The sequence below is a fragment of the Microtus pennsylvanicus genome, chromosome 12 (genome assembly GCF_037038515.1).
Source record: "Microtus pennsylvanicus isolate mMicPen1 chromosome 12, mMicPen1.hap1, whole genome shotgun sequence".
NCBI classification, from domain to species: domain Eukaryota; kingdom Metazoa; phylum Chordata; class Mammalia; order Rodentia; family Cricetidae; genus Microtus; species Microtus pennsylvanicus.
In genome coordinates this window covers 34,262,237-34,284,392 of record NC_134590.1, presented here as the reverse complement: position 1 = coordinate 34,284,392, position 22,156 = coordinate 34,262,237, and the positions used below count along the sequence as shown (strand labels likewise).

At 43.9% G+C, this 22,156-nt stretch overlaps 1 protein-coding gene across 19 annotated transcripts in view; it reads left to right on the top strand.

The window, feature by feature from the left end:
- Positions 1 to 22,156, top strand: part of Limch1 (LIM and calponin homology domains 1) — a 303,949-nt gene that overhangs the window by 107,730 nt on the left and 174,063 nt on the right. For all 19 annotated transcript variants that reach the window (XR_012907247.1, XR_012907248.1, XM_075943248.1 and 16 more), the window contains exon 2: positions 11,598 to 11,668. Coding sequence is in view for 17 of the 19 variants with exons in the window: in XM_075943248.1 (XP_075799363.1) it covers positions 11,598 to 11,668 (71 nt within the window). In the remaining 2 variants the exon portion in view is untranslated. The remainder of the gene's footprint in view (positions 1 to 11,597; positions 11,669 to 22,156) is intronic.

Sequence of the window (22,156 nt, the reverse complement as noted above, 5' to 3'; positions counted from 1 at the left end):
GAAAGATGACTAGAGAGATATATTTTGTAAACATTAAATGAAGCATCTTGCCCACCTTCCTTCTCTTCCTCTGTGCTCTCCATTAATGGCTATTTTATTACACATGGATCAAGTTGTGTATAGCTTTATTCAAGATGGATTATTGGATTCCTGTTATGATTTTTTAAAGGCAGAGATAAAAATCTAGCAACACCTCAAAGCCTTCTGTTCTTTCATCACCCTATGGTATTGAGGAAATTAATGCTAAGTACCCGCATATTTTAGTATTTTTCTGAATGTAGGGATTTATTTTGTTACTCCCCACTTTGAGGAAAAGGGAATGTGTGTGTGTGGGAAGTTGACATGGGCAATAGAGAGCCAGGTTTTCATTTATAGCTCATTGGCATAGCCTAATGGCTAGGAGCGTGGGTCAGGAGTCAGACCGCCCTGCCTGTTATCCTCTGCCTCCTGCTAGCCCTAGGAAATTGGGCAAATTATTTAATGGTCTATAGTTCAGTCTCTTCAGCAGCTGCAGCAGGGATAATGATAACACTTGCCTGGGACCTCTCAATGACCCATTGAGTACTTTGTGAATGTCTAAAGAAAGATCTCTCGCCATGAACAGACCCTATGGGTCCCTGCCGCAGTTTAATAAGTGTTAGGGAAACAGGAGAGGTTGCATGGTTAGGCAAAGGTGACTGAAGCTAATGAACATCCTCTGCTGGCTGCCCTTGTCCAGGGTCTCATCTGTATAACCAGCTAGCATGGTTGTGACCACAATGCATGGTGCTAAGGAACTGGTGTGTTAGTGGAAGATACCATTGCCATCACTGTCATTTCAAAGGCGAGAGGCTGGGATGGCAGTGGGTTCATAAAAGTCTGTGACATGTACAGGGGAATCTTAGAGAAATGAAGAGTTTACCAGAAGCCCACTGGAACTATGGATAGAGAGCCCCATTTTCTTGACTTTGGGCCTTTTTTTCCGAATGCTGACTAGGCATAATATGCCATCGTGCGATTCAAACAAAAGAGAAAGTAATAGAATATGAGATGAAGAGTCTGTGATCATACCAGCCCACCCGGAGTAAGTCACATTCCAGGTCCCTCCAAACAGTATGATTCCACAAACTAAACAGTACTTCAGTTTCTTTGCCCAGCATTCCGCTGTTCATTTTAAAATACCTTGTGCATAGGCATGGGTGGATCATGGCCATTGAGGCAGCAGTTGGTGCCATGGTGCAGTATGACTCGTCACCCTGTGTCACCTTGGGGCTCTCCCAGCAGGAAGGCCGATAGCAGATTCAGCCCCTTAGGGCCATGAGACAAAATAAATCTCTTTTCCTCACAAGGTGTTCTGCCTCATGAATTTCATTATTGTCACATAAACTAATGCACAAGCTTAGAAAAATCGTGTGAAAAGATACACAGCCTAGTTAATGATTTAGTGTGAACAGCCTTGTGATGACTACCCCAAAATAAAAAAATAGAATCCTTGTACCCATAAAGTATCTTCTGCCATCCTTCCCTATTTTCTCAAAATTGCCCTCCTCATTGTATGTGCGTGTGATGTTTATATTGTGTGATGTATATATGTATGTATATATGTGTGCACTGTGTTAGGCTGGCTGGCTAGTGAGCTCCAGAGAGCCAGCTGTCTTGTTTTCTCAGCACTGAAATGATGGGCATGTACCCCCATGCCTGGCATTTTACATGAGTGCGGGGAATGAAAGCTGGTCCCTCGTGTTTGCTGTACTTTATCCGCCACGCTCTCTCCCCAGCCTCCCTCCTCTTCAGCTGGTCGCGGCTGAGCTGTCCTCTGGCATCATGTTCCTCTAGCCGGTCCTGGAATAAAAAAAGGCTACTTACGTTACTCTGCTTTTATTCTGAGTAATTCACGTGTTTTATTTTCGTTTGGTAATCTAATAAGTTGTTTGGGTGAGTTCTAGCAGTTCTCTGGTTTGACTTTGATGCCGTTTTCTGTGCCGAGTACTGGCAATGTCCACCAGCTTTGTGGTTACTTTGGATTCTTAGCTAAAAATTTATTCCATTATTAGAATATCAAATAGTGAAATTGATCAGTTCTTTGGACAGCTCTACAATGGCCACAGGACTGTGTGTACTTGGCAGGGCCTCGAGTTTTAGTTATTTGCCCAATAGCAGGAAGCCAAGGGCTGACCCCTTCTTCCTCTCCATCGTCACTGCTAACATCATGTCAATGGCCAGCAGGGCCAGTTCTGTGTCGTGAGCAAGGGAGTGAGTGGACATAATATGGTGACTGATTGCGACCTGGCAAATGACTGTCCTTAAACATGAAAACCACCTCTGAAGATGACTGAGAGGGCTCCGGATGGGTTGCTGAATGACCACTTGGTTTGGACTGCTAACATTCTTCTCAATGCTAGAACCTGAATGACATTTATTAGTCAACATTTTAAAACATATGAAAGGGAGTAGAGGAGGAAAGAGTAGAGGAGGAAAGAGAAGGAAAGGGAGGGGGAGGGAAAGAGGAGAGAGAAAGGGAGAGGAAAGGAGACAGAGAGAGAAAGGAAGAATGTAAGGGAGGGAGGAAGAGAGGAAAGGAGGAAAGCATTGTGGAGGGCAGGCTCTAAGAACCCCATGTGCCAGCATTCAGATTGCAGGGGTAGCTGGCATTTTATGCATGTAGTTCAGACACACATATAAGACTCTCAGCATTTTTCAGTGGTTTCAAAAGAAATGACAGGTATTAGCTACCTTTATTCTCTAAATATTGGAGCACATGCCTGAAGAAGAGCATCACCCAGGTAGCCACTATGACTTCTGGAGTGGACAGTGATGACTGCTGTCTCTAGGTGGCCAGTATACATTCAGAATACCCCAGTTGTGCCCAGCTGTCACCCATGGGTTTTTTTCCAGTCATTATCTTACAAGGAGATACACATTGCATTTTGTCATGATGCTTTTAGGTCTCGTATTTATGAATAAGAACTTTTCCTTTTTCTTTCATGGCAAGGCTTTTTATAAAATTTTTTTTAAGAAGTCTGATTTTCTTATAAAATGTATATTATTTTTTCATGATTTGTGTGACTGTCCCGTTATGATCTCCTTTAGTTCTGTCGGTATGCATGGGGACTCTCTCACTGGCTTCCTAGTCTGATTTCCTGCTCAGCACCCAGCACCCTGACCTCAGCAGAGTTGCCTTTCTGAATACAGATGGAAGCCCCTGACCTTAGGCGCTCTAGCTGTGGATTTCCTTCCTCTTAAATATGAAGCTTGAGATACAAAACCACGAGAGAACCAGCATTTTACCCACTTCATAAACATGAGATGCCCTCCGGGCAGTATCCACCCTAATTTCTGACCCTCACAACTGAGTAACACAGGCTCCTATAAGCACCTGGTGCATTCATTGTACCAGACGCCAGTGAAGGAAGCCTGCTCTCTCAGCTCCTGAGCCTCAAACCTGGATTCTGCACCAGGTCTGCCTGATTCAGTGGCTGTCTGCTTCACTGTGCTGAGAACAGTGAAGATTCTCATAGGTTTGCCAAATTTAGCCCAGGACGGCGATGGTTATCGAAGGAACAACACAGTACGAGGGAAAAATAACCATGGCTCCATGAGCTCACACGAGACGACATACTTGGTTCACAGCACCCTCCTGGTCCAGTTCCTGTCTGGACTCATCTTTCTCTTTTCTCGGTCCTTAAGGAGTTCAGCTTTGGAGGAACTCACTGTGTGTGTGTTGTCTGTCTTTCTCTGCAGCTTCTGTCAGCCTTTCTTAAAGGGAAGGGCAGCTTGAGACTGTGCAAACAGAGTCGGCTGAACCCACGCACACGCGTCTGCATTGACCCATTTTCGGTGTCCAGACCGTGCAATGGTTAGAGCGGAGGACTGCATGCTCTCAGAGTTCTTTGAAGCGTCAGCTGTATTTTTAATTAGATTTCTTTTTGTAGGCTCTGTCAATCTGTGGCTATAAACAGCACCTTCTGGTTTTCCAATGACATGATGAAAATATAAATGAATCTTGCAGATTGCATTTTATTATCCTCCGTATTAAGCACTCAGAGCTGGTGCTAGCGGGAATCGTGGTCTAGTGATACTGATTAAATAACGTCAGGCTTGGGCTTCTGGGCTGTTTTTCCGCCAAGCCAAACGGAATCGATATAAGGAGTTATTATAATTGAGCAAAGTGTAGCAATCTAGCTGGTCAGGGAAGTGTCAGGACTGTGAACAGAATGTGTTGGGACCTCCAAGAAAGGGGGGAGGGGCTGTCACTTTAGTTTCTGACTTGTCTACAGAACCTTGAATGAGTTCCTTGATTGTAAGATGTTGTTTTTCTCACCTGTCATGTAAAGAGTGTTTTTCTGGAATAGGCTTTGATCTGCTGTGGGGTGGTGGTATGGGTGGGGCTTGAGAAAGGTCTCCGGCTGCAGTGTGGTGATGGCTTGAGGAAGCCCCATAGGTGGACACTGCAGCTGTATTGCTAACAAAATGATGGCAGCTTGCCCCACCGTTACTGTGCAGAGACAGAAAAGACAGGCCTGGAATCTGTTTTGGAAAGATGGCTTGGCTCTTCCTGGTGGCTTGACTTCATCTCTGTGTCATTGGAGGAAGTGATGCCATTCACTGATGCGAAGACCAGAGATGGATCAAGTTGGACTGGGGGACAAACATCAAGATTTCGTAATAGCCTCAAATGTGAAATATATATGTTAAGTACCCAAGAGGAGATGCTTAATGAGAGGTTGAACATTTGATTTGGGACTTGAAGGGCCCAGAAACATGTGTAAAAATGCATGAGTTCCCCTCATACATAAGACATGAAAGACATAAGACTAGCTGGAATTACCTGGGGACTTGATGGGAGGGCATAGGAAGAGAAGAAAGGGGAAGTGAAAGGAGGGGGAAAGGCAGTTCGTACTCTCCAGCTAATGAGGTAGAAATCCTTAGTGCAGGGGAAAGATGTGTTTATTTAATGAGGCAGAAAGAAAACCAGGAGGATGAAGTGGTGCGGAAGCCAGGAAAGGCAATGGCTCTCTGAAGGACGGAGTTGCTGGCTCCTGCTGCCAAGCCATCCATCAAGATCATAGGTGTGGAACATCTCTTAAGTTAGGCAGTAGGGCCAGATGTGTGCATGAGCAGAGAGCCATTGGGTACCACCTCTCTTAAGATCAGGGAAGAAAATAACTGCATCGGACTATAAATAGCAATAGCAGCGATGTGTCGGTGCACACTGCAGTTGTTTTACCCTGGGCTCACATGCGATGAGATGCTTTGAGTTCCTACTCTGGTCGGGCATGGTGCTAAGGGTTTTTGCATGCTTTAATTCATCTTCGGGAAAACCGATGGAATAGGCACCTTTACCATGTCTTCAGAGGGGAAAGTGAGTGTTGGAACTAGCTCATGAACTTGCCCAAAGTGATAGAGTTAAAGGTGCCTCGATTATAATTCTTGACTCTAAAGAATTTTCATCAAATTAAATGGAGATAGCTTGCAGTGGTTAAGCTTAGAAAGTGAGTGTTACATAGAATCTGGACCAGGGAGGACAGACAGGGCGGTGTTGAATTGGGGCTTTCTGGAAAGGAGAGAATTCAACATGGTGACCTCAGGGAAATGAAGGAGGCTGTGGATGAAGGCTTAAGGTTGAGATGTGGAATGGAAGGAGAAGATGTTGAACATTGATGGAACCTTTGGGGCTGACAATAAAAGATAAAGGTAGCTATGATCTCCTGAGGGATAGAGGGGCTGGGATGGTGGTCTTAGAGGAAACTTCCACAAGGGGATGTCTATCACCCCAGCCGGGATGGGAGAATCCCTGAGGATGCAATTAGAGCCACAGCAAAATGTATTATTGAACATTCTCTTTAGGAATTGCAAATTACAGTAACGAGAAAAAAATATCAAAGACCTCTTGAGGATGACTCTTTTGTTACAGGTTCAAACACAAACCATAATCCTTGTGCTCACTGTGTGGTATTGTTGACACAATATCTTCACCATTAAGGCTGTGTTTACTTTGGTTCCTCACCCCGACCTCTGCACCAACTTCTCCTTCCCTGTCCATTAGGCTCAGCCCTTAGAACTTTAGGGGCTGAGATAAAGACTTTTGCTCAGATAAAGACTTTTGCATTGGTCTTCCGGAGTGACTGTGGTGTCCTGATACACCTCCCTCCTCTGGAGAATTCTGGCTCTTTCTTCAATGCAGCTTTACTGTCTCTCGGAGTTCTTCCCTGATGTCCTTAAGGCAGAGCGTCCTTAGCTCTCCTGGAGTATTTGGTTGAAATGCCGCATGGAATTATATTTAAGGGTGGGCGAAATTCAAGCTCTGCTGTTGTAATGGCTAATCTTCATTGCCTACCTGGCTGCTGAATTTAGAATCACCCAAGAGGGGTGTGTGTGTGTGTGTGTGGTGTGTGTCTGTGTGTGCACATTTCTAGAGAGGTTTAACTGAAAAGATAAAGTATGCTCTCCCGTAAATATGAGTAGCACCAGCCCATGGCTGAGATCCCGTAAGGAATGAAGAGGGAAAAGGGGGCACCCGTTTATCACTTGCTGCCTCCTGGCTGTGGGTACAATATGATCAGCCACCCCGTGCTTTTGCCGTGTTTCCCTGCCATGATGGACTATAATCCTCTTAAACCATGAACCAAAATAAAGCCTTCCTTCCTCAAGTTCCTTTTCTCAGGTGTTTCATCATAGCAAGGAAGAAAAAAAGTATCAAATACAGCTATTGGCGAGTTTTGTGCCCTTGGACAAGTCCGTTAACCCCTTGTTAGTTTTCTTGCCTTTAAATTGGACATGATCATCAGATATTCCAAAGATGCTATGGGGATGGAATAAATATTATGCAGCACATATTTTGACTGAGAGGGGCAAATGGTAGCTGCTCAGTGAGCATAGGCTCTTGCCACCCAGGGTCTTCAGTCATGCAAAGGGTGCCAGTCCCTTCCCTTTGCTCTTGGTCCTCATCTCGTATCTTTCCCAGCAACAACTGTGTTGTTGCGCCTCCCCCCACCCCCCGATTGTGATTGCCACAGGGAGTGTCTAGATCTTGTCATTTTGATCTCACCCCTTCTGCAGGGTCTAGCATGAAGCAGGTGTTCAGGAGATAATAGATTGACTGGTGGCTAATTCCTCCTTAAGTCCATAAGACTTATCTTTGTTTACAAAACATACCCTGCAAACTTTGGTTTGACTTTCTAACAATCTCGAGGGGTTTATTTCTAAGGGAAAAGTGAAAAGTAAGAACAGTTTTATTCTGCTCTATCGTACAATTTTAGCACGAAGTATGCAGAGATGTTGCAGTTGATTAAGTCAGGTAGGAGCAGGAGAGCTGGGGCATAATGAGTTGCAGCGAAGCCTCTTCATGAATGAACGAGTGTGGCTTTTATCGTTAACACAGTGCGAGAGAAAAATCTTTATGTCTCTTAAACGTTAAGTGGAAATCTACTTAATCTTCAAGGAGCAGTCTTTTGTCAATAAACAGAAATCTCTTCATCAGAAGTCTAGGAGTAACGACTCACTCCTATAACACAGGAAGGCAGAAGCAGTACCATCTTTTAAAGTTTGAGGCCAGCCTAGGCTACATAGTAAGTTTTTGGCTAGCCAAAGCTATGTGACAAAATCATGTCTCTAAACAAACAAAAACAAACAAACAAACAAACAAATTGGGGGTGAAGAGATAACTTATGGTTAAAAGCTCTTGGATTTTGCTCTTGCAGAGGACCTGGTATGGATTCCTAACACCCACAATGTGGTTCACATGGTGATGTAACCTCTGTAAGTCCTGCTCTAGGGGATCCGACACTCTCTTCTGACTTCTGTAGGCGTTAGGCACTCACATGGCTCATGTACATATGTGCAGGCAAAACATTCATACACATGCAGTAAATAAATATATTTTTTTAGAAAACTCAAACCAAAACAACATATCAAAGATCCTCTCTTCTTATCATTGTACTAAAAATTGTGAACATTTATTGAAAATGCTCTTTAGATCTGTAGTTTGTTTGTGGTTTCCTTTCAGAAATCTACAGACAATTCATGAAAATGTTTCTGAACTACTGTTTGCATACATGGTAATGATCAGGCTGGAAGACCAATTCTTGGCAGCCTTGGGCTGTTCATTGCAATTATATAATAACAATGGTAACAAAGCAATTAACAGACTGTAGGCTATGATGTACGGCGTGTTACATTATAAACACATCGTAAAAATGGAGCTGTGTGGTTTTCTTTTTGAGTCTGGCTTCTCCATATTTCAGAATCTGAATGATTTAGAACAGAGCCAGGGGCCTAGATAAATTCAGAATTACCTTTGAGCTCCATGGAAAGGAAATCGGATACAGATGAGCTTCCTCCATAATTGCTTGCACTGAGCAGTGTGAAGACACATGGCAGTGGCCTTGGCTTCTGCTTTTTAAAAAATAAAAAATATGGAGGCAGAGAAAAAACTTTTCTTGGAAAACCAGGTTTTGATAAATGAGTTCTTCAGTGACATTTACTCTGCATGGTCTCCACCAAATATTGTGGTCAGAAATTAAAGTGGATTGGCCCCTGAGCATAAAGCAGGGAGGACTTGATACAAGGGCTTCCTGAAGGATATAGCCAGGGAATAGCAGATGGTTTACTGCCATCCGAAGAATTTCTGAGAACTCCCTTGAATGAAGAGATGTGTTGAGGCTTACCCTTGATAAGATAGTGCTGGTTGGTAGTTTTTGGCCAAGTATTCTAGCATTTTAATGTGTTGTCATCTGCACCCACTACATGCGTAGTGTGTGTGTGTGTGTGTGTGTGTGTGTGTGTGTGTGTGTGTGTGTGTGACCATTAGGGAACTGTAGGGGCTTGGCTTCTACCCTGATATCTGAGGTTCAGAGTCATTGGTGGGAGCAATGAGAGGTATAGTGGTTTGATCTCTGAACCTTGGAGATTATGAGCTGCCTGCTCAAGACTAGATGGGAGGCCAGGTAGAAGCCATTGGACCAGCTTCTGAACTCTCTATCAGGTGTGTTTAATCCTGGGCCATGCGTGGCCTAGGATAGCTATATTAGTGACCCAGCACAAAATCATACCATATAATCTGAGGTGTTATATTGTGACTTTTCTTTTCATAAACTTGATTGTGAGGTTCTTTATAGTCGACAGCACCATGCTACAGTGTCGAAAGACTGGACACGTCTGGTGGATGGAGGATGACAGTGATTTGGAGAAAGGTAGCCAATAGGAAGTAAAGGAATGGGTGGGTCTAAAGGGAGAATAAAGAGTTGTTAATGGGTGTGATGGATATGGAAGAAAGGGTTTGGTGTGGCTTTGTCAGTTAGAGCTGGACAGCTGTGAGGACGGAGTTTTGGTGGCTGAGGAGGAGTGGGGGTAGGAACTGAGTAGAGTGTTCGTCACCATCCTGGTACTCCTCCCTGATGGACCCTGAATCCTCCTGAGCCTGGGCTTTCTTCACAGTTGCCCTGTAACCTTTGGTCTCAGCTCAGGCACACACGTGTGTGTGAGCAGATACACACACATGCAAGGTCTTACTACATAGTCCTGGCCAACCTGGAACTCACTATATAGAACCAGACTGATCTTGAACTCATAGAGATCCACTTGCCTCTGCCTCCCAAGTCCTAGAATTAAAGGTGTGTGCTACCACACTCAGGATCTCTTAAGGGCTTGGCTGAGCTTTCCCACCCTGAGTTTGTATCTTTGGAAAGTGGTCATGGAAAGGTGACAGGCTAGTGCCTAGTAAGACCCCTCAGTCAGCTGGGATCCAGGTAGAGGTTGGAAGGGTCTGAGCTATGACACTTAGTTCCCTACAATTGGACCTTTGGTAGTGGCAGTTAATCTTAATATTGATGACTGGCACCTTCATGAAGGGAAGTTAATTAGAAGTCTTTATAGTCAGAATACAAAATGTGAGCCATTGTAAACATCTCAGAAAGATACTTGTTTAAACTGTCTGGATGAGTTTGTTCTGAATTGGATTGTTTCTTCTCTAACTATTAAGTACCACTTAGCAGTGAGCTTTCCCGCCCTGCTGTTTTCTTTCCCTATTGCATGACTTGTGCTTGCATCAAGGACTTTATCAGCACAACCTAAGTTGCTTAATTTATTGGTACAAATTTATTTATAATATTTCCTTGTTGTGCTTTTAATATTTTTATGCTCTGCAGTGATGCCATTTGTCATTTCTGAATCTGGTAATGCCTATCTTCTTTTTCTTTTGCCTGTCTATGTCCCCTGGTCTGCTTCAGTATTTCTATCCAATTTTTGTTATGCTACCCTTAGTTTAAGAATATTTGGGGAGATCGCACAGATATTTTGCTGTTAAGTTAGAATTTAATTCTTTTTGGTCAGAACACACACTTTAGATAAATGCTTTTAAGTGTATTGAGAATTGTTGTATGACCTACAATTTGGGCTGGCTTGGTAAATGTTGGAGGATGGAATATTCTAGAAATAACAGACCAGTTGGATCCATAGTGTTATTCATGTGTTCTATATTATTATTAATTTTCTGTTTGTGTATTTTATTAAAGAGAAATATTTACATCTCCGACTCTACTTATGATCTCTCCCTCTTTGTCATCCTTACTGCTTTGCTTTGTGTATTTTAAATATTTTTTAAATACATACTGAGATACATTGATGTTCAAGACTATGATGTCTTTGTCAGGGAACTAACTGACCCCGTATTATGAAAGAGCTTTCTCCATCCATGCTTTTACTCTCTGTTCTGAAATTTCTTTCTCTGATGCTAGCAGACTGGTCCAGCTTTCTTGTGACTTGGGTTATGCACATCTTTCAATTTAAACAGTGCATTTGTGGGTAGCTCAGCGTTGACTCAACTTCTGAATCGGCCTGACAGCCTCTGTGTTTTAATGGGGGCTCTGGGACCACTCTTACTTACTGTCACTATTGACATGGTTGGTACGGAGCCTCCATCCTTTCTGTCTGGTCTGCCTCTTTCTTTCCTTTCCCTCCCTCTTTTCCTCCTTCGCTCTTTTCTCTTTTCATTGTTGGATTATTTTTTATGGTTCCATTTTCTTCCTTCTTATGGCTTATTAGACATGACTTCTATTTTTGTGTATTGGAGGTTTCCTTAGGGCCTGTTACAGACATGTCTACCTGGAATATGTCAGGTCGGGCGTTTGGAGAATGAACAAATGAAGCACTGAGTACCTTGTGCCCTAGCAAATGATTGCTGACAGTCAGTGACACTGTGAATGTCCTGTGCTGTCATTTCTGCACGTTGGCTTTAATCTCTAGCTATGGCATTAGTCTCCTAAGTGAGGGCCCTGCGGACCCTCCTTCCCGGACCACCAGTGTGTTAGTGTATAGGGTCTTTGTCCTTCCTATTTGTTGTTGTTGTTTATTTTTATGTTGAGAGAGCATAGACCCCCCTCCCCATGGAAGAGAAATACTGTGACCTTGACTTCCTGTTGTTGAACCCCCAAAATAACAGTATTACCAAGAAGAACAGACATGTCATCATCTAAGTTTATCTCACTTGATCCATGCAAAGCCACATTTTCCCATTCTTGGAATGTCATGGTTTTTTCAGGGCTCTTGATTTTTTTTAAGTATTGGACTTCCTGGTTATAAAAGAAAAACTTATGCTTTTGTTTTCTTTTCTTCTTTTCCAGCAAGTCACTGGCCGAAGTTTTGGTGATAAAGACTTCCGGACAGGGCTAGAAAATGGGATCCTTCTTTGCGAGTAAGTAGCACCTGTGTTCCCTTGGCTTATTTTAGGAATGCCCTTGATATTATTGTTTCTCTGTAAAATTTCCAGTGGAAGATTTTTTTCTTTTTATTTATTTACTTTTTTTTTTTTTTTTAAGATAGGGCCTCATGTCTCATCTTGTAAATCTGGCTGGCTTAATACTCACCATATAGACCAGGATGCCCTTGTACTCACAGAAACCTGCCTGACTCTGCCTCCTGAATCTGGTCTCTAGTCTTTCTTATTTTTGACTAAGTCATAGTTTGAATCTGTGTGCTTTAGGAGAAACCACTGGAATAGACAGGGGATGTACATGGAGAGAGAGTCTCCATATACAAAGGGCGTGGTGGGGACCATAGTCTTAAATTAGATGGAGAAACAGAACCCACAGGTAGGATGCAGTTCCCAATAATTTCAGCCCCAGTAGTTGCAATGATGTGGGGCTGACTGAGCTACAAGGGGACACAGTGTTTGTGGACACTCAGGGCATCTTAACAGCAGGCCAGGATATGTTCTCACTAGTCCTACTGTGTGCAGGGCTTGGGTACATTGAACTTGCGTTGTTGATAGAGTTCCAGAGTAGATAGTCATGGCAGTGTCTGCTGTATTTTGGAGCAAGGCTCTGTCATATGCAGTTCTGTGAGTGTAGAGTTAGGAGCTTTCTAGAAAGTGTCTTTAGTCATATAATATTTACAGATGTATATGAGTTTAAACTTTTAACCAAGACTTCAAATTTTGAATGTATTCAATAGACTATAATTTCGGCACTGGTTTCTGTTTTAGTGAAGTTTAGTCTTATATCAGCTTGACACAAGCTAGAGTTACCTGAAAGGAATGAGCCTCCATTGAGAAAATGCCTCCATAAGATCCAGCTGCAAGGCAGTTTTTTAAATTAGTGATAGATATGAAAGGGCCCAGTTCACTGTGGGTGGGGCCATCCCTGAGCTGTCAGTCTCGGTTCTATAAGAAATCAGACTGATCAAGCCGTGGGGAGCAAGTCAGTAAGCAGCACTCCTCCGTGGCCTCTGCATCAGCTCCTGCCTCCAGGTTCCTACTCTATTTGAGTACCTGCCCGAACCTCCTTCTGTGGTGAACAGTGATGTGAAAGTGTGTGTCAGACAAATCCTTTCTTCCCCAGCTTGCTTTTGGTCATGGTGTTTCATCATAGCAATGGCAACCCTAACTAAGACAGACCTAAAACTGGCACACTGTTCCTAAAAGTGCAATCTGAGGGTTTGATGGACATGCACAAGCCTGTTCTATACCCCCACCAAGCTATAACATAGAAATTTCCCCTTAGTATTTCCCACCGAATCCCAGCTCCCTGGTGACTGCCCTGTCCCACGCTTCCCCTCATCCCAGCATGCTTTGACCTCGTCTTGAGCATTAGGTAAATTAAATCGCATATGGCGGGCTCTTATTTTGGTGACTTTCAGAATATTGTTTGATGAGTTGAAAATTATGGGGATTGTAGAGTGAAAAATGAAATGTTCAAGTTCTTTCTTTCTTTGGATCATTTAACCTCTTCCAGTCTCATTTTTCTCTAAATGGCAACACACATTTACCGCCCCACTGCATAGGCTCCTGAGGGACTCATCCTGTGGACAAGGCACTTTAGCGGACTGCATAGTTCTTTATAAACACATTTATTTTGTAGATATTTTTTTTCTACATAGTTTATGTCACATTCTCTTCTGCTTCTCCACTGCCCTTTGTTCAAAGAACAATTGGGGTCCCCAGATTGCTGTTTTGGTTCCCCTCTTCCCCTGGGGGGTACTCTTCTTAGACCTTCCTTTCCTCAGTGCCTCTCCTTCGTGTGTTCTATCTAAACCTGAGCTCATCTGTAGGTGAACTGCCATTAGTTCAGCATCTCCCAGAGCTGAGCTGAGTAGACAGGCTCCGAGCCACCCTTCTGGGACAACACTTGCAGCTTGCTTGGAGCTGCTCATACTTTCTGTTGAAGTGGGTCAGTGTTTTTGTCAACTTAACACACGCTAGAGTTATATGAGAAGAGAAAACCTCAGCTGAGAAAATGCCCCCATCCGATTTTACCTGTAGGCAAACCCGTAGGGCGTTTTCTTGATTGATGATTGACGTGGAAGGGCCCATGTCACTGGACATGGTACCACCCTGGGCAGGTCGTTCTGGATGCTAAAAGAAAGCATGCTGAACAGGCCGTGGGCAGTAGTCCAGTAAGCAGCACTCTTCTATGGCTTCTGCTTTAGCGCTTGCCTCTGGGTTCTTGCCTCGAGTTCCTGCCCTGACTTCCTCACTTATGGAGTGTGAACTGGAAATAATTGTAAGATGAATAAACCGTTCCTCCTCTAAGCTGCTCCTGCTCATGGTGTTTATACCGTTTACAGCAGTAGAAACCTAACTAGGCTAGGATCTTTGATACCAGTTTTTGTCCACTTCGAATTTCTTCTAGAGAATCCTGCAGGCGTCTGCCTTTCTACTATATTGCCAGGAATGAGTCTGTCAGGAGCTGTACTATCTGCCTGTCTTGGGTTCAGAGTGGGCTCCCCTGAAGATAAGCTCAGGATTTAGAGACATTTGCACCTAAGATGTTCTTCCAAAGGAGAGGTTGGAGTCTCTGCACACACGCAGAGGTACTGTTGTCAGTACTTTTGCTATAATGAGTGTCAGGATGCTGAGGTAAGACCTTTAGAGCCAGGTCATGCTTAGGTAATACATGATCAGAACAGCACAGAGGACCAGGTAGGGGTTTCTTTAAATAAATAAAGAGCAGGGCCTGTTGATAGCCTGTCAGTGAAACAGAGGGAAATGGCCAATGAGGAGAATTAGCTATTGTTATCTGGGCAGAAGGATAAGCCCAAGATGGGTGAGTGTTCATCTGAGGCTCAGCCATGGAAGACTAGACCACTGTTGTGTTTGAAGAAATAAGTGTGTCGGTGGCTGAGGACCGGAGATTGATTCCTGGCTTCCATAGTAAGGATCCAACTTGCAGCCAATGTAAGCAGAGACTGCTCTTTTGTTCCCCAGAGGCTGACACCTGAAAAATTACACAGAAACTATATTAATTACAACACCATTTGGCCAATGACTCTAGCATATTCCTAGATAGCTCTTACATCTTAAATTAACCCATTTCTATCAATCTGTGTATCACCACGAGGCTGTGGCCTACTAGTAAGTTTCCGGCAGGGGTCTTTCTCCTTCAGCAGCTACATGGCGTCTCCCTGACTCCATCGACTCTCTCTCTCTCTCTCTCTCTCTGTTTGGAGTTCCCGCCTGGCTTTACTCTGCTAAACCATTGGCCAGAACAGCTTTATTCAGTAGCCAATAAAAGCAACACACACACAGAAGGACGTCCCGCATCAAGCCTGGAAAAGCATCCTGAGCGGAATGAACTGCTTGGTGGCCCAAAGGAAGAATCACTGGGGACACATTTCTCCATCATAGCTTTGGAGGGGAAAACTGCGTCAGGAGCTGGAGAAACAAGCCATGGAAAAATGTCCAAGTTCAGGACTTACAGAACTGTAGGAGAAGTCAACATAAAAACACAGCTCTCACCTAAGAGGGAACGAGAGATAGTTTATTCTGGAGCCAAATGTGAGTGATCATGGCCCAGAAATGCAAGTTGAGGAACTTGGATTTATCAGCTTTGCTCCTTAAAACTGTTTGTGGAGTTAAGGCTTTAGAGGAGAGAGAGGAGTGAGGCTGAGAGGCTGATGGGAGAAAGACTAGAGAGTTGACGGAGGGGCAGTCCAGAGTTGACTGCTGGGCAGTTGACTGCTGGGCAGAGGACTAACAAACTGGATGGCGCGATGGTCTTAGGAAAACAGAATCATGAAGAATCTGGTGGTCCTGATGGGACCAAAAGGCAGGACCATAGACTATGGGGCTGGGAGAGCTGGAAGAACAGGGGTCTGTGGTCAGCAGATGATATCAGCCAGGTGGAGGTGAATGAGAATGATGAGAATGAGAAGATGAGAGTCAGCAGAGAGCAAAGATGGACACCTCCAGGAGGCATGTAAGATGAGAAGTGAGTAGCATCAGAATCCCCTCCCCCAGCTCTCTCTGCCTTCACAGGGCTTTGCGCTGTAACCCTGTAGAGGGACCCTCGTGTATATAGGTGTGTATAGTTTATGTGTAGGACTAGCAAGTATAGAGTGAGCACATTCTTTTAGTTCCAATACATGTGTTTTCCCCTCAGCAGCTCACCTTCCTCTGTTGTTTTCGCTAAGGGTGTGTCATGGAGGTGCAATGCCGAAATGACCTGAGCCCTTGCTGAGAGTTTCATAAGAGGTCTGGGACCAAAGTGTGACAAAGCTCCAAGTGTCACGTGTACGAGATAAGTGTCACACTATCAGAAATAGGAACCAAGTGCTACACCGTTTTCTTGAGGATGTATGGGTCCAGGAAGAAGCCGCTCCTGGGATGGAATGGTGACCACAGCTGTCCAGACTGCCTTGAAATCACTCTAGAAGGGGAATTTTCTGCCTTTCTGTTCTACCATGACTTTGTCATTCAGACAGACCTCCAAAGAATTTCACATAGATACGAGACTGGCAAATTATGGTCCTCTGCTTATTTTTGTACCGGACACCTTGTTCGGAATAGTCTTTATGTATTAAAATGCCTTTTTAGAGGAACTGGATGAGTCCCCATAGGACTATGAGATTGACTTTAGATATAAATTGCTTATTCTTATAAAGCGAGGTGATTGAGTTTGATCGATGCTGGATATTATTTTGGTAAATCAAATATTTTTTTAAACCGAAGAATCACTCAGGAATTTCTTTCAACTTTTCCCTTCAACTTTTTATTTTGAACAATTTCAAACGTATAGAGAACCCGTAATAATATACAGATACCTGTATATCATGCACCCAGGAATACTGATTACTCTCCTTTTGCTATATTTATGTTATTTATTTGCCTCCATACCTCTTTTTGCACTAAGCATTTGAGAGTGAGATACAGATATCATGAAACTCAGTTCCTAAGTTCTCGAATGTGCATCATCTAAGTCCAAGAATATTCTCCTGTAAGACATTCAGCCACACCCAAAGCCGTGTGAGAAAGCACAGTGAGACATTCAGTGTGACTCTGCTTGGCACTCCACCACTAGCTGTCCCTATTATTGTCAGTGGAACAAGGCCAAAAGCCAATTATGGTGATGACGTGGTCAGCGCCCCCCTGTGTCACCGCGCACCCGTCCGCGCTCTCCCAGGGGCTGCCAGCTAGCAGCGGGGTGAAGGAATTTGCGTTTTACTTCCTAACTTCTCTTGTCTGGTTGGTGAGCAAAAACTGGGCAAGACATATTGAGCCCCTTTCAAACCCGCTCATCTGTGAATAATGAACTTTGGCTGGCAGGGCTTGGGAACTAGAATGCTTATTTCGCAAACAAAAACCCTGATCACTGTACTGATGTCACCTCCTCCTGCTTCTCCAGTTTGCAGTGGCTTCTTCCTCGGGCAGCCTGTGTAGAGCTCTCCAGGCAGACCCAGTGGGTTTCTCTCTGTGGCTTCTAAGTACCATTTTTAATCTTACTCTAATATTAACGCAGAACTCCATCTCTGTTGCTTACACTAGACCCCCAGCTTCTTGAGAATGCTTTTGATATATCCTTGTATTTCCCTCACTGGGCACTGGCTTGGCATGTCACATCTGCACCAAATACTTGTTGAAACTGAGACCCAGTAGTAAAACCTATGCCTAGGGCATCAGTGAGTACCCTTGTCTCTCTTCCCACAATATTATTCTTTCTCTCTCTCTCTCTCTCTCTCTCTCTCTCTCTCTCTCTCTCTCTCTCTCTCTCTCTCTCTCTCTCTCACACACACACACACACACGCAAATTTAATACAAAGAACATATCACTGAATACCAGGGCAGTGAAGGCTGGGGTATCTGTTCTCTTTAAGTATGAGATTGTCCGCTGGGACCCTGATTTTTCTAGATGGTAAGGAGCTGCATGGATGAGTCTTATTTTGCCAACATGTTCCCATGGAATGCTATGAGTACGTGAGTCTACAGATAAGTGACTAATAAAGAAAGCTGCAGTGGGTTTTTGTCTCTGTTCTTATGCTGCCAAAATAATTTTCTGAAGATAAGAAATCAGCTGGTCCACTCTTGTTTATGCTGTCCCTGATAAATGAGCTGCTTGCTCTGAGAAGGAGGGCTTGTCTTGGATTCCTGTCATGATTTCAGCATGAGATGTGGTATGCACAGATACGACTGGCCCTCTATGGCAGATGGGAGCCGATGGTACAGCTCTGTTTGGAGGACTTCTTGTTATGAGGGGGACTTGTGGTGTGCTGTCCATGCAGAGCACAGCCCAGCCCAGCAACAAGTTAGGCACCGAGGGGTATAAGCAGGAATGTGAGGCATCGTTTTCAAAGACTTCATAATGTGCTTCTACAGTGATCTCTCTCTCTCTCTCTCTCTCTCTCTCTCTCTCTCTCTCTCTCTCACCCACACCCACACACCCCCACACACATACACAATGTAGTGAAGTTAGAGTAGAAATCGATGTCTCAATAAATGTAGACACGAACAAGATTTGATCTCCAGGGTTTAATAAAAGGGTAAAAGGGGGATATTGTTGTGATTTGGTGAACAGTTATGAAGGAGATAATTTATCAGTTGGGTTTCATTTTACATAGGCCAAGGGAAGCACTCATTTTTATAGGAGAACTATTTTTAGTTTTATTTTGTGTTTTTTTTATTCTTCTTTCTCAATGTTTTCGCAATGCTTCTGGTCACAAATAGTAGCCAATTCTCCAACACCAGCCAGGTGTCCCGTAACATCTTATTCTTAAAAATTACTTTTAGTTTCTTTTTTTTTTAATTTTATGTGTATGATTGTTTGGCCTGCATGCACCACACGTGTGCCTTTTGGAGGTCAGAAGAAGGCATCGGATCTACTGGAACTGAAGTTACAGATAGTTGTGAGCTACCACTGCCTGGATAGCAGGGGCAAAGATAAAAGAGAAGGTTTTGTTATAGGCCACAACATCGTGGCATTCTATTTAGGAACAGCAGCAGGAAGGAAGGTTTGGAGTCAGAGAGAAGTGGTTGGTAAACAAGAAGAGCTGACTGGCAGTTGGTAACAGAGGGGATACTTTTTTCTGTAATTCAATGCAGCATTTTTTAAAGAACATATTTTTATTTTATGTATATGGGTGTTTTTCCTACATGCATGTTTTTGTACCACTGGTTTAAATTTTCAAAAAGAGGCCAGAAGAAGGCTTTAGATCCCCTGGGACTGGAGTTACAGATGGTTGTGAGCCACCATGTGGGTACTGGGAATTGAACCCTGGTCCTCTGGAAGAGCAGCCAGTGCTCTTAATCACTGATCCATTTCTCTATCCCTCAGTGGGCATTTAAAGTGCACTTATAGATGTGATAACACTCTTAATGATAGCACACAGTGCTGTGAAGTCAGGCAATGAAGGAGGTTTATCAGGTCCGGTTTCTGAATCCTAACTCAATGTGGGATATACATCTTAGGTTGACTTGTAGAAACAGCATTTAGGTGGAGAGTTTAAGGGAATCCAGCAACTTTTTTTATTACCAAGGAAGATGAAATGGAAAATAAACTTGTTGTAGATGGCAGAATGCCATGGAGGAATACTATACATCCAACAAGAAAAAAAATGAGCTTGAGAAGAACTGCAGATAGACATGTTGGGCTAAAATGTGGGAGGCAAGGCTTAGGCATAATTTTCTTTCGTTCTTGCCAGTTCTCAAACAACTACACAGAGACATATTAATTATAAATGCTTGGCCAATAGCTTAGGCTTGTTACTAACTAGCTCTCACAACTTAAAATTAACCCATATTTCTTATCTGTGTTCTGACACACAGCTCAGTACCTTTTTTTTTTTAAATATGGCATGTTCATCTTCTTGCCATGTCTCCTGGGGACTCTGCCCTCCTTCATCCTAGAACTCTTTCCCTGTCCTTAAGTCCTGACTAACCTTTTTCTGCCTAGCTCTTGGCCATTTGGCTCCTTGTTAAACCAGTGAAATCAACCTATCTTTATAGTGTACAAAAGATTATTCCATAACAACAAGGCATGGAATCAGAGTAGCTGCGGCAGGGCAGGGAGAGCAGGTTTAGAAGGGCTCTGTGAGCCACACAAAGATTTGGAAGTCTGACCTCTAGAGCAGGAGAAATGAGAATATTGATGAAATAATCGGGATAGAGTGTGTTCATTGACTAAAAGTGGACTTTTAAAAAGAAGTCAATCTATCTGTTGTGAATGACAGATGATGGCCTGGGCTCTTGACCCAGCTGGTCAGGGTCCTCTGTTTCTGGGGAAGGGTTGAGGTTTCGGTTTGGGCAGGTCAAGTCTGTGATATAGAAATTCACCCAAGGGGGAGACTTGTGGGCTTTGAGAAATGAGGGCTTGGAGCTTAGGAGGCTGTCAGTGGACTTGGCCTACTCAAATCAGATCAGAGAACCTTGGTGAGATGGCATGGGTCAGCTGTGAGGTGCCGTAGGGTCCCAGGGAAGTAGTACCCCTGGAGCATCTGGAGAAAGGAGCAGTACACATCTCAGTTTGTGGGAGTGTCTCTCTTGTTCCAGGGAAAGGAGGAAGATGGGAACAAAAGAGCTGTCAGAGAGCTGAGAGGAAACCAAGAAAGTGTTGTCATGGAAACTAAGGTGGCTAAGGAGACTTTTAAGAAGCTAGACCAGCCTCCGGTGTTCCCTGCCTAGATACTGCTTACCTCAGGCTGAGTAAGTCTTGCCCCAGTAGTAGAGGAGACGCTGGGGGCCTTTGCTAGTGAATGACATCAAATGATCATTCTCCCCAGGGCTGCATTAGATGTACCTCATGTTTTTCATCATCTCCGTGGACTGCTATTAAAGATCTCATGTAGTATGAACAGCATATGCAGTGCTTTCCTGAACCACTGAACATGCAGGAAGGGATCACTGTCACCCGATGGCTTGGGAATATAGTGACCCCACAGTTACAAACCAAGATGACACCGAAAAGGGAGGGTAAATAGAATGAGCTACAGAAACAAGTGGTGATTGGGGCTGTCCTCTGATGACTGGGATGCGTGCTCATCGTATGGGTTGACCATTAATTTCATACTGGTGTTTTCAGAATCTCATTGTTTTGTGCTTGGTCTGTGACCCTCCTCTCACTCAATGTTCACAGACCTGAGCAGCTGAACAGCCTGGATCCCCCCAAAGCCCCTGTGAAGCTGATCACATGGAGGCCACCTAGGGTGTTGGAACTCACTTTATCTTTGGATTCTTTGTCTGGGGCTTTTTCACCAACCCAGATTCTCACTCCAATCTTAGCACACTCGGGTCCTTTTGCCGTTACCCATTCTGGCCCTAGCAGGCTGTTAAGAACTTGATAGGCCTTTTTTGTAGGTTTCTCTCTTGTTTCTCTTGCCAAATCACAGTTGGCCCCACTGACTTGGCCTGTCTCCAGCTTTCGGGCACTAAGACTCATTAGGCTTTCAAGTTCAAGTGAGGACAGTTTGAGCTGCTTCTCCCTTCCCCCCGAAGATCGCTAGTGAAAAACTGCTTTTTGTGTGATGATTGGCCTCGCTTAGGTGGGGACCAAGGCAAAGACTGGGTATTCCCAGCAGCTTTCTGTCAAGAACAAGGCACACATATGGACATCATGCCAGGCCAGTGTGCAGGGCTCTCATGATGGGCAGAACGGCCCTCTGGTCCTCCACACGTCAATAGCCTGTTGGCAGAGTTGTTCCTGTCAGCTGTCATCACTTACAGAGGCTTCCTGGGGAGCTCCTGTGAGCATTCCAGCATCCTGTACTAGCAACATGCCCCCCCCATCCATCTTTGTAATATTTTCCCCATTTCAAGTGATGTCATCCTTGTCACGGTTTCTTTTCTCTTCATTCAGACTTTTGAACAACACAGATCTTAGATCTTGGAGCTGGTTCTGGTAATTCTTGTCAATGTGTTTGAAATTTATTTCAAGGTAATTATCATTCAATAACTGTTTCCCCACCCAGTATGTGGTGGTTTCTTCCACCTCATCAGCCTGTGCCTCGATAAACATTGAGACTTCTATCAACTTAAAATGGCTTAATTAGTCTCTTGCTTCCTGAAGACATTTTGTATACATGGATGAGAATGACCAGTTGCCTTAAAGACTGTCAGGGACCTGCAGGCTTAACTATGGAGTGCTGTGTGGCAGAGGGAAACAGCTCTGCCCCTTTGCCCACCTGGTGAGGTTCCATACTGGATTAGGCTTTCCAGTATTTAAGATTTAAGAGGATTTAGTAGCTCCGTAATTGAAGTTCCTTAATAATTCATTTTTTGATTGCCTCTCCTGGGCTGTCAAGCTGGGTGGGCTGACTTCCCATGATGAAGTGTGTAAAATCCTGTGTCCACCATTCTTGCTCAGTGTTTTCTTTGGTTACCTACAGGAGAGGGCCCTTTCCTAAATAGCCTACAGAGGGCCTGCCTTATGAATGGTTTCTTTTTAAAGTGAACTGCGAAAGTCGACTTCCTTCTTTTTAT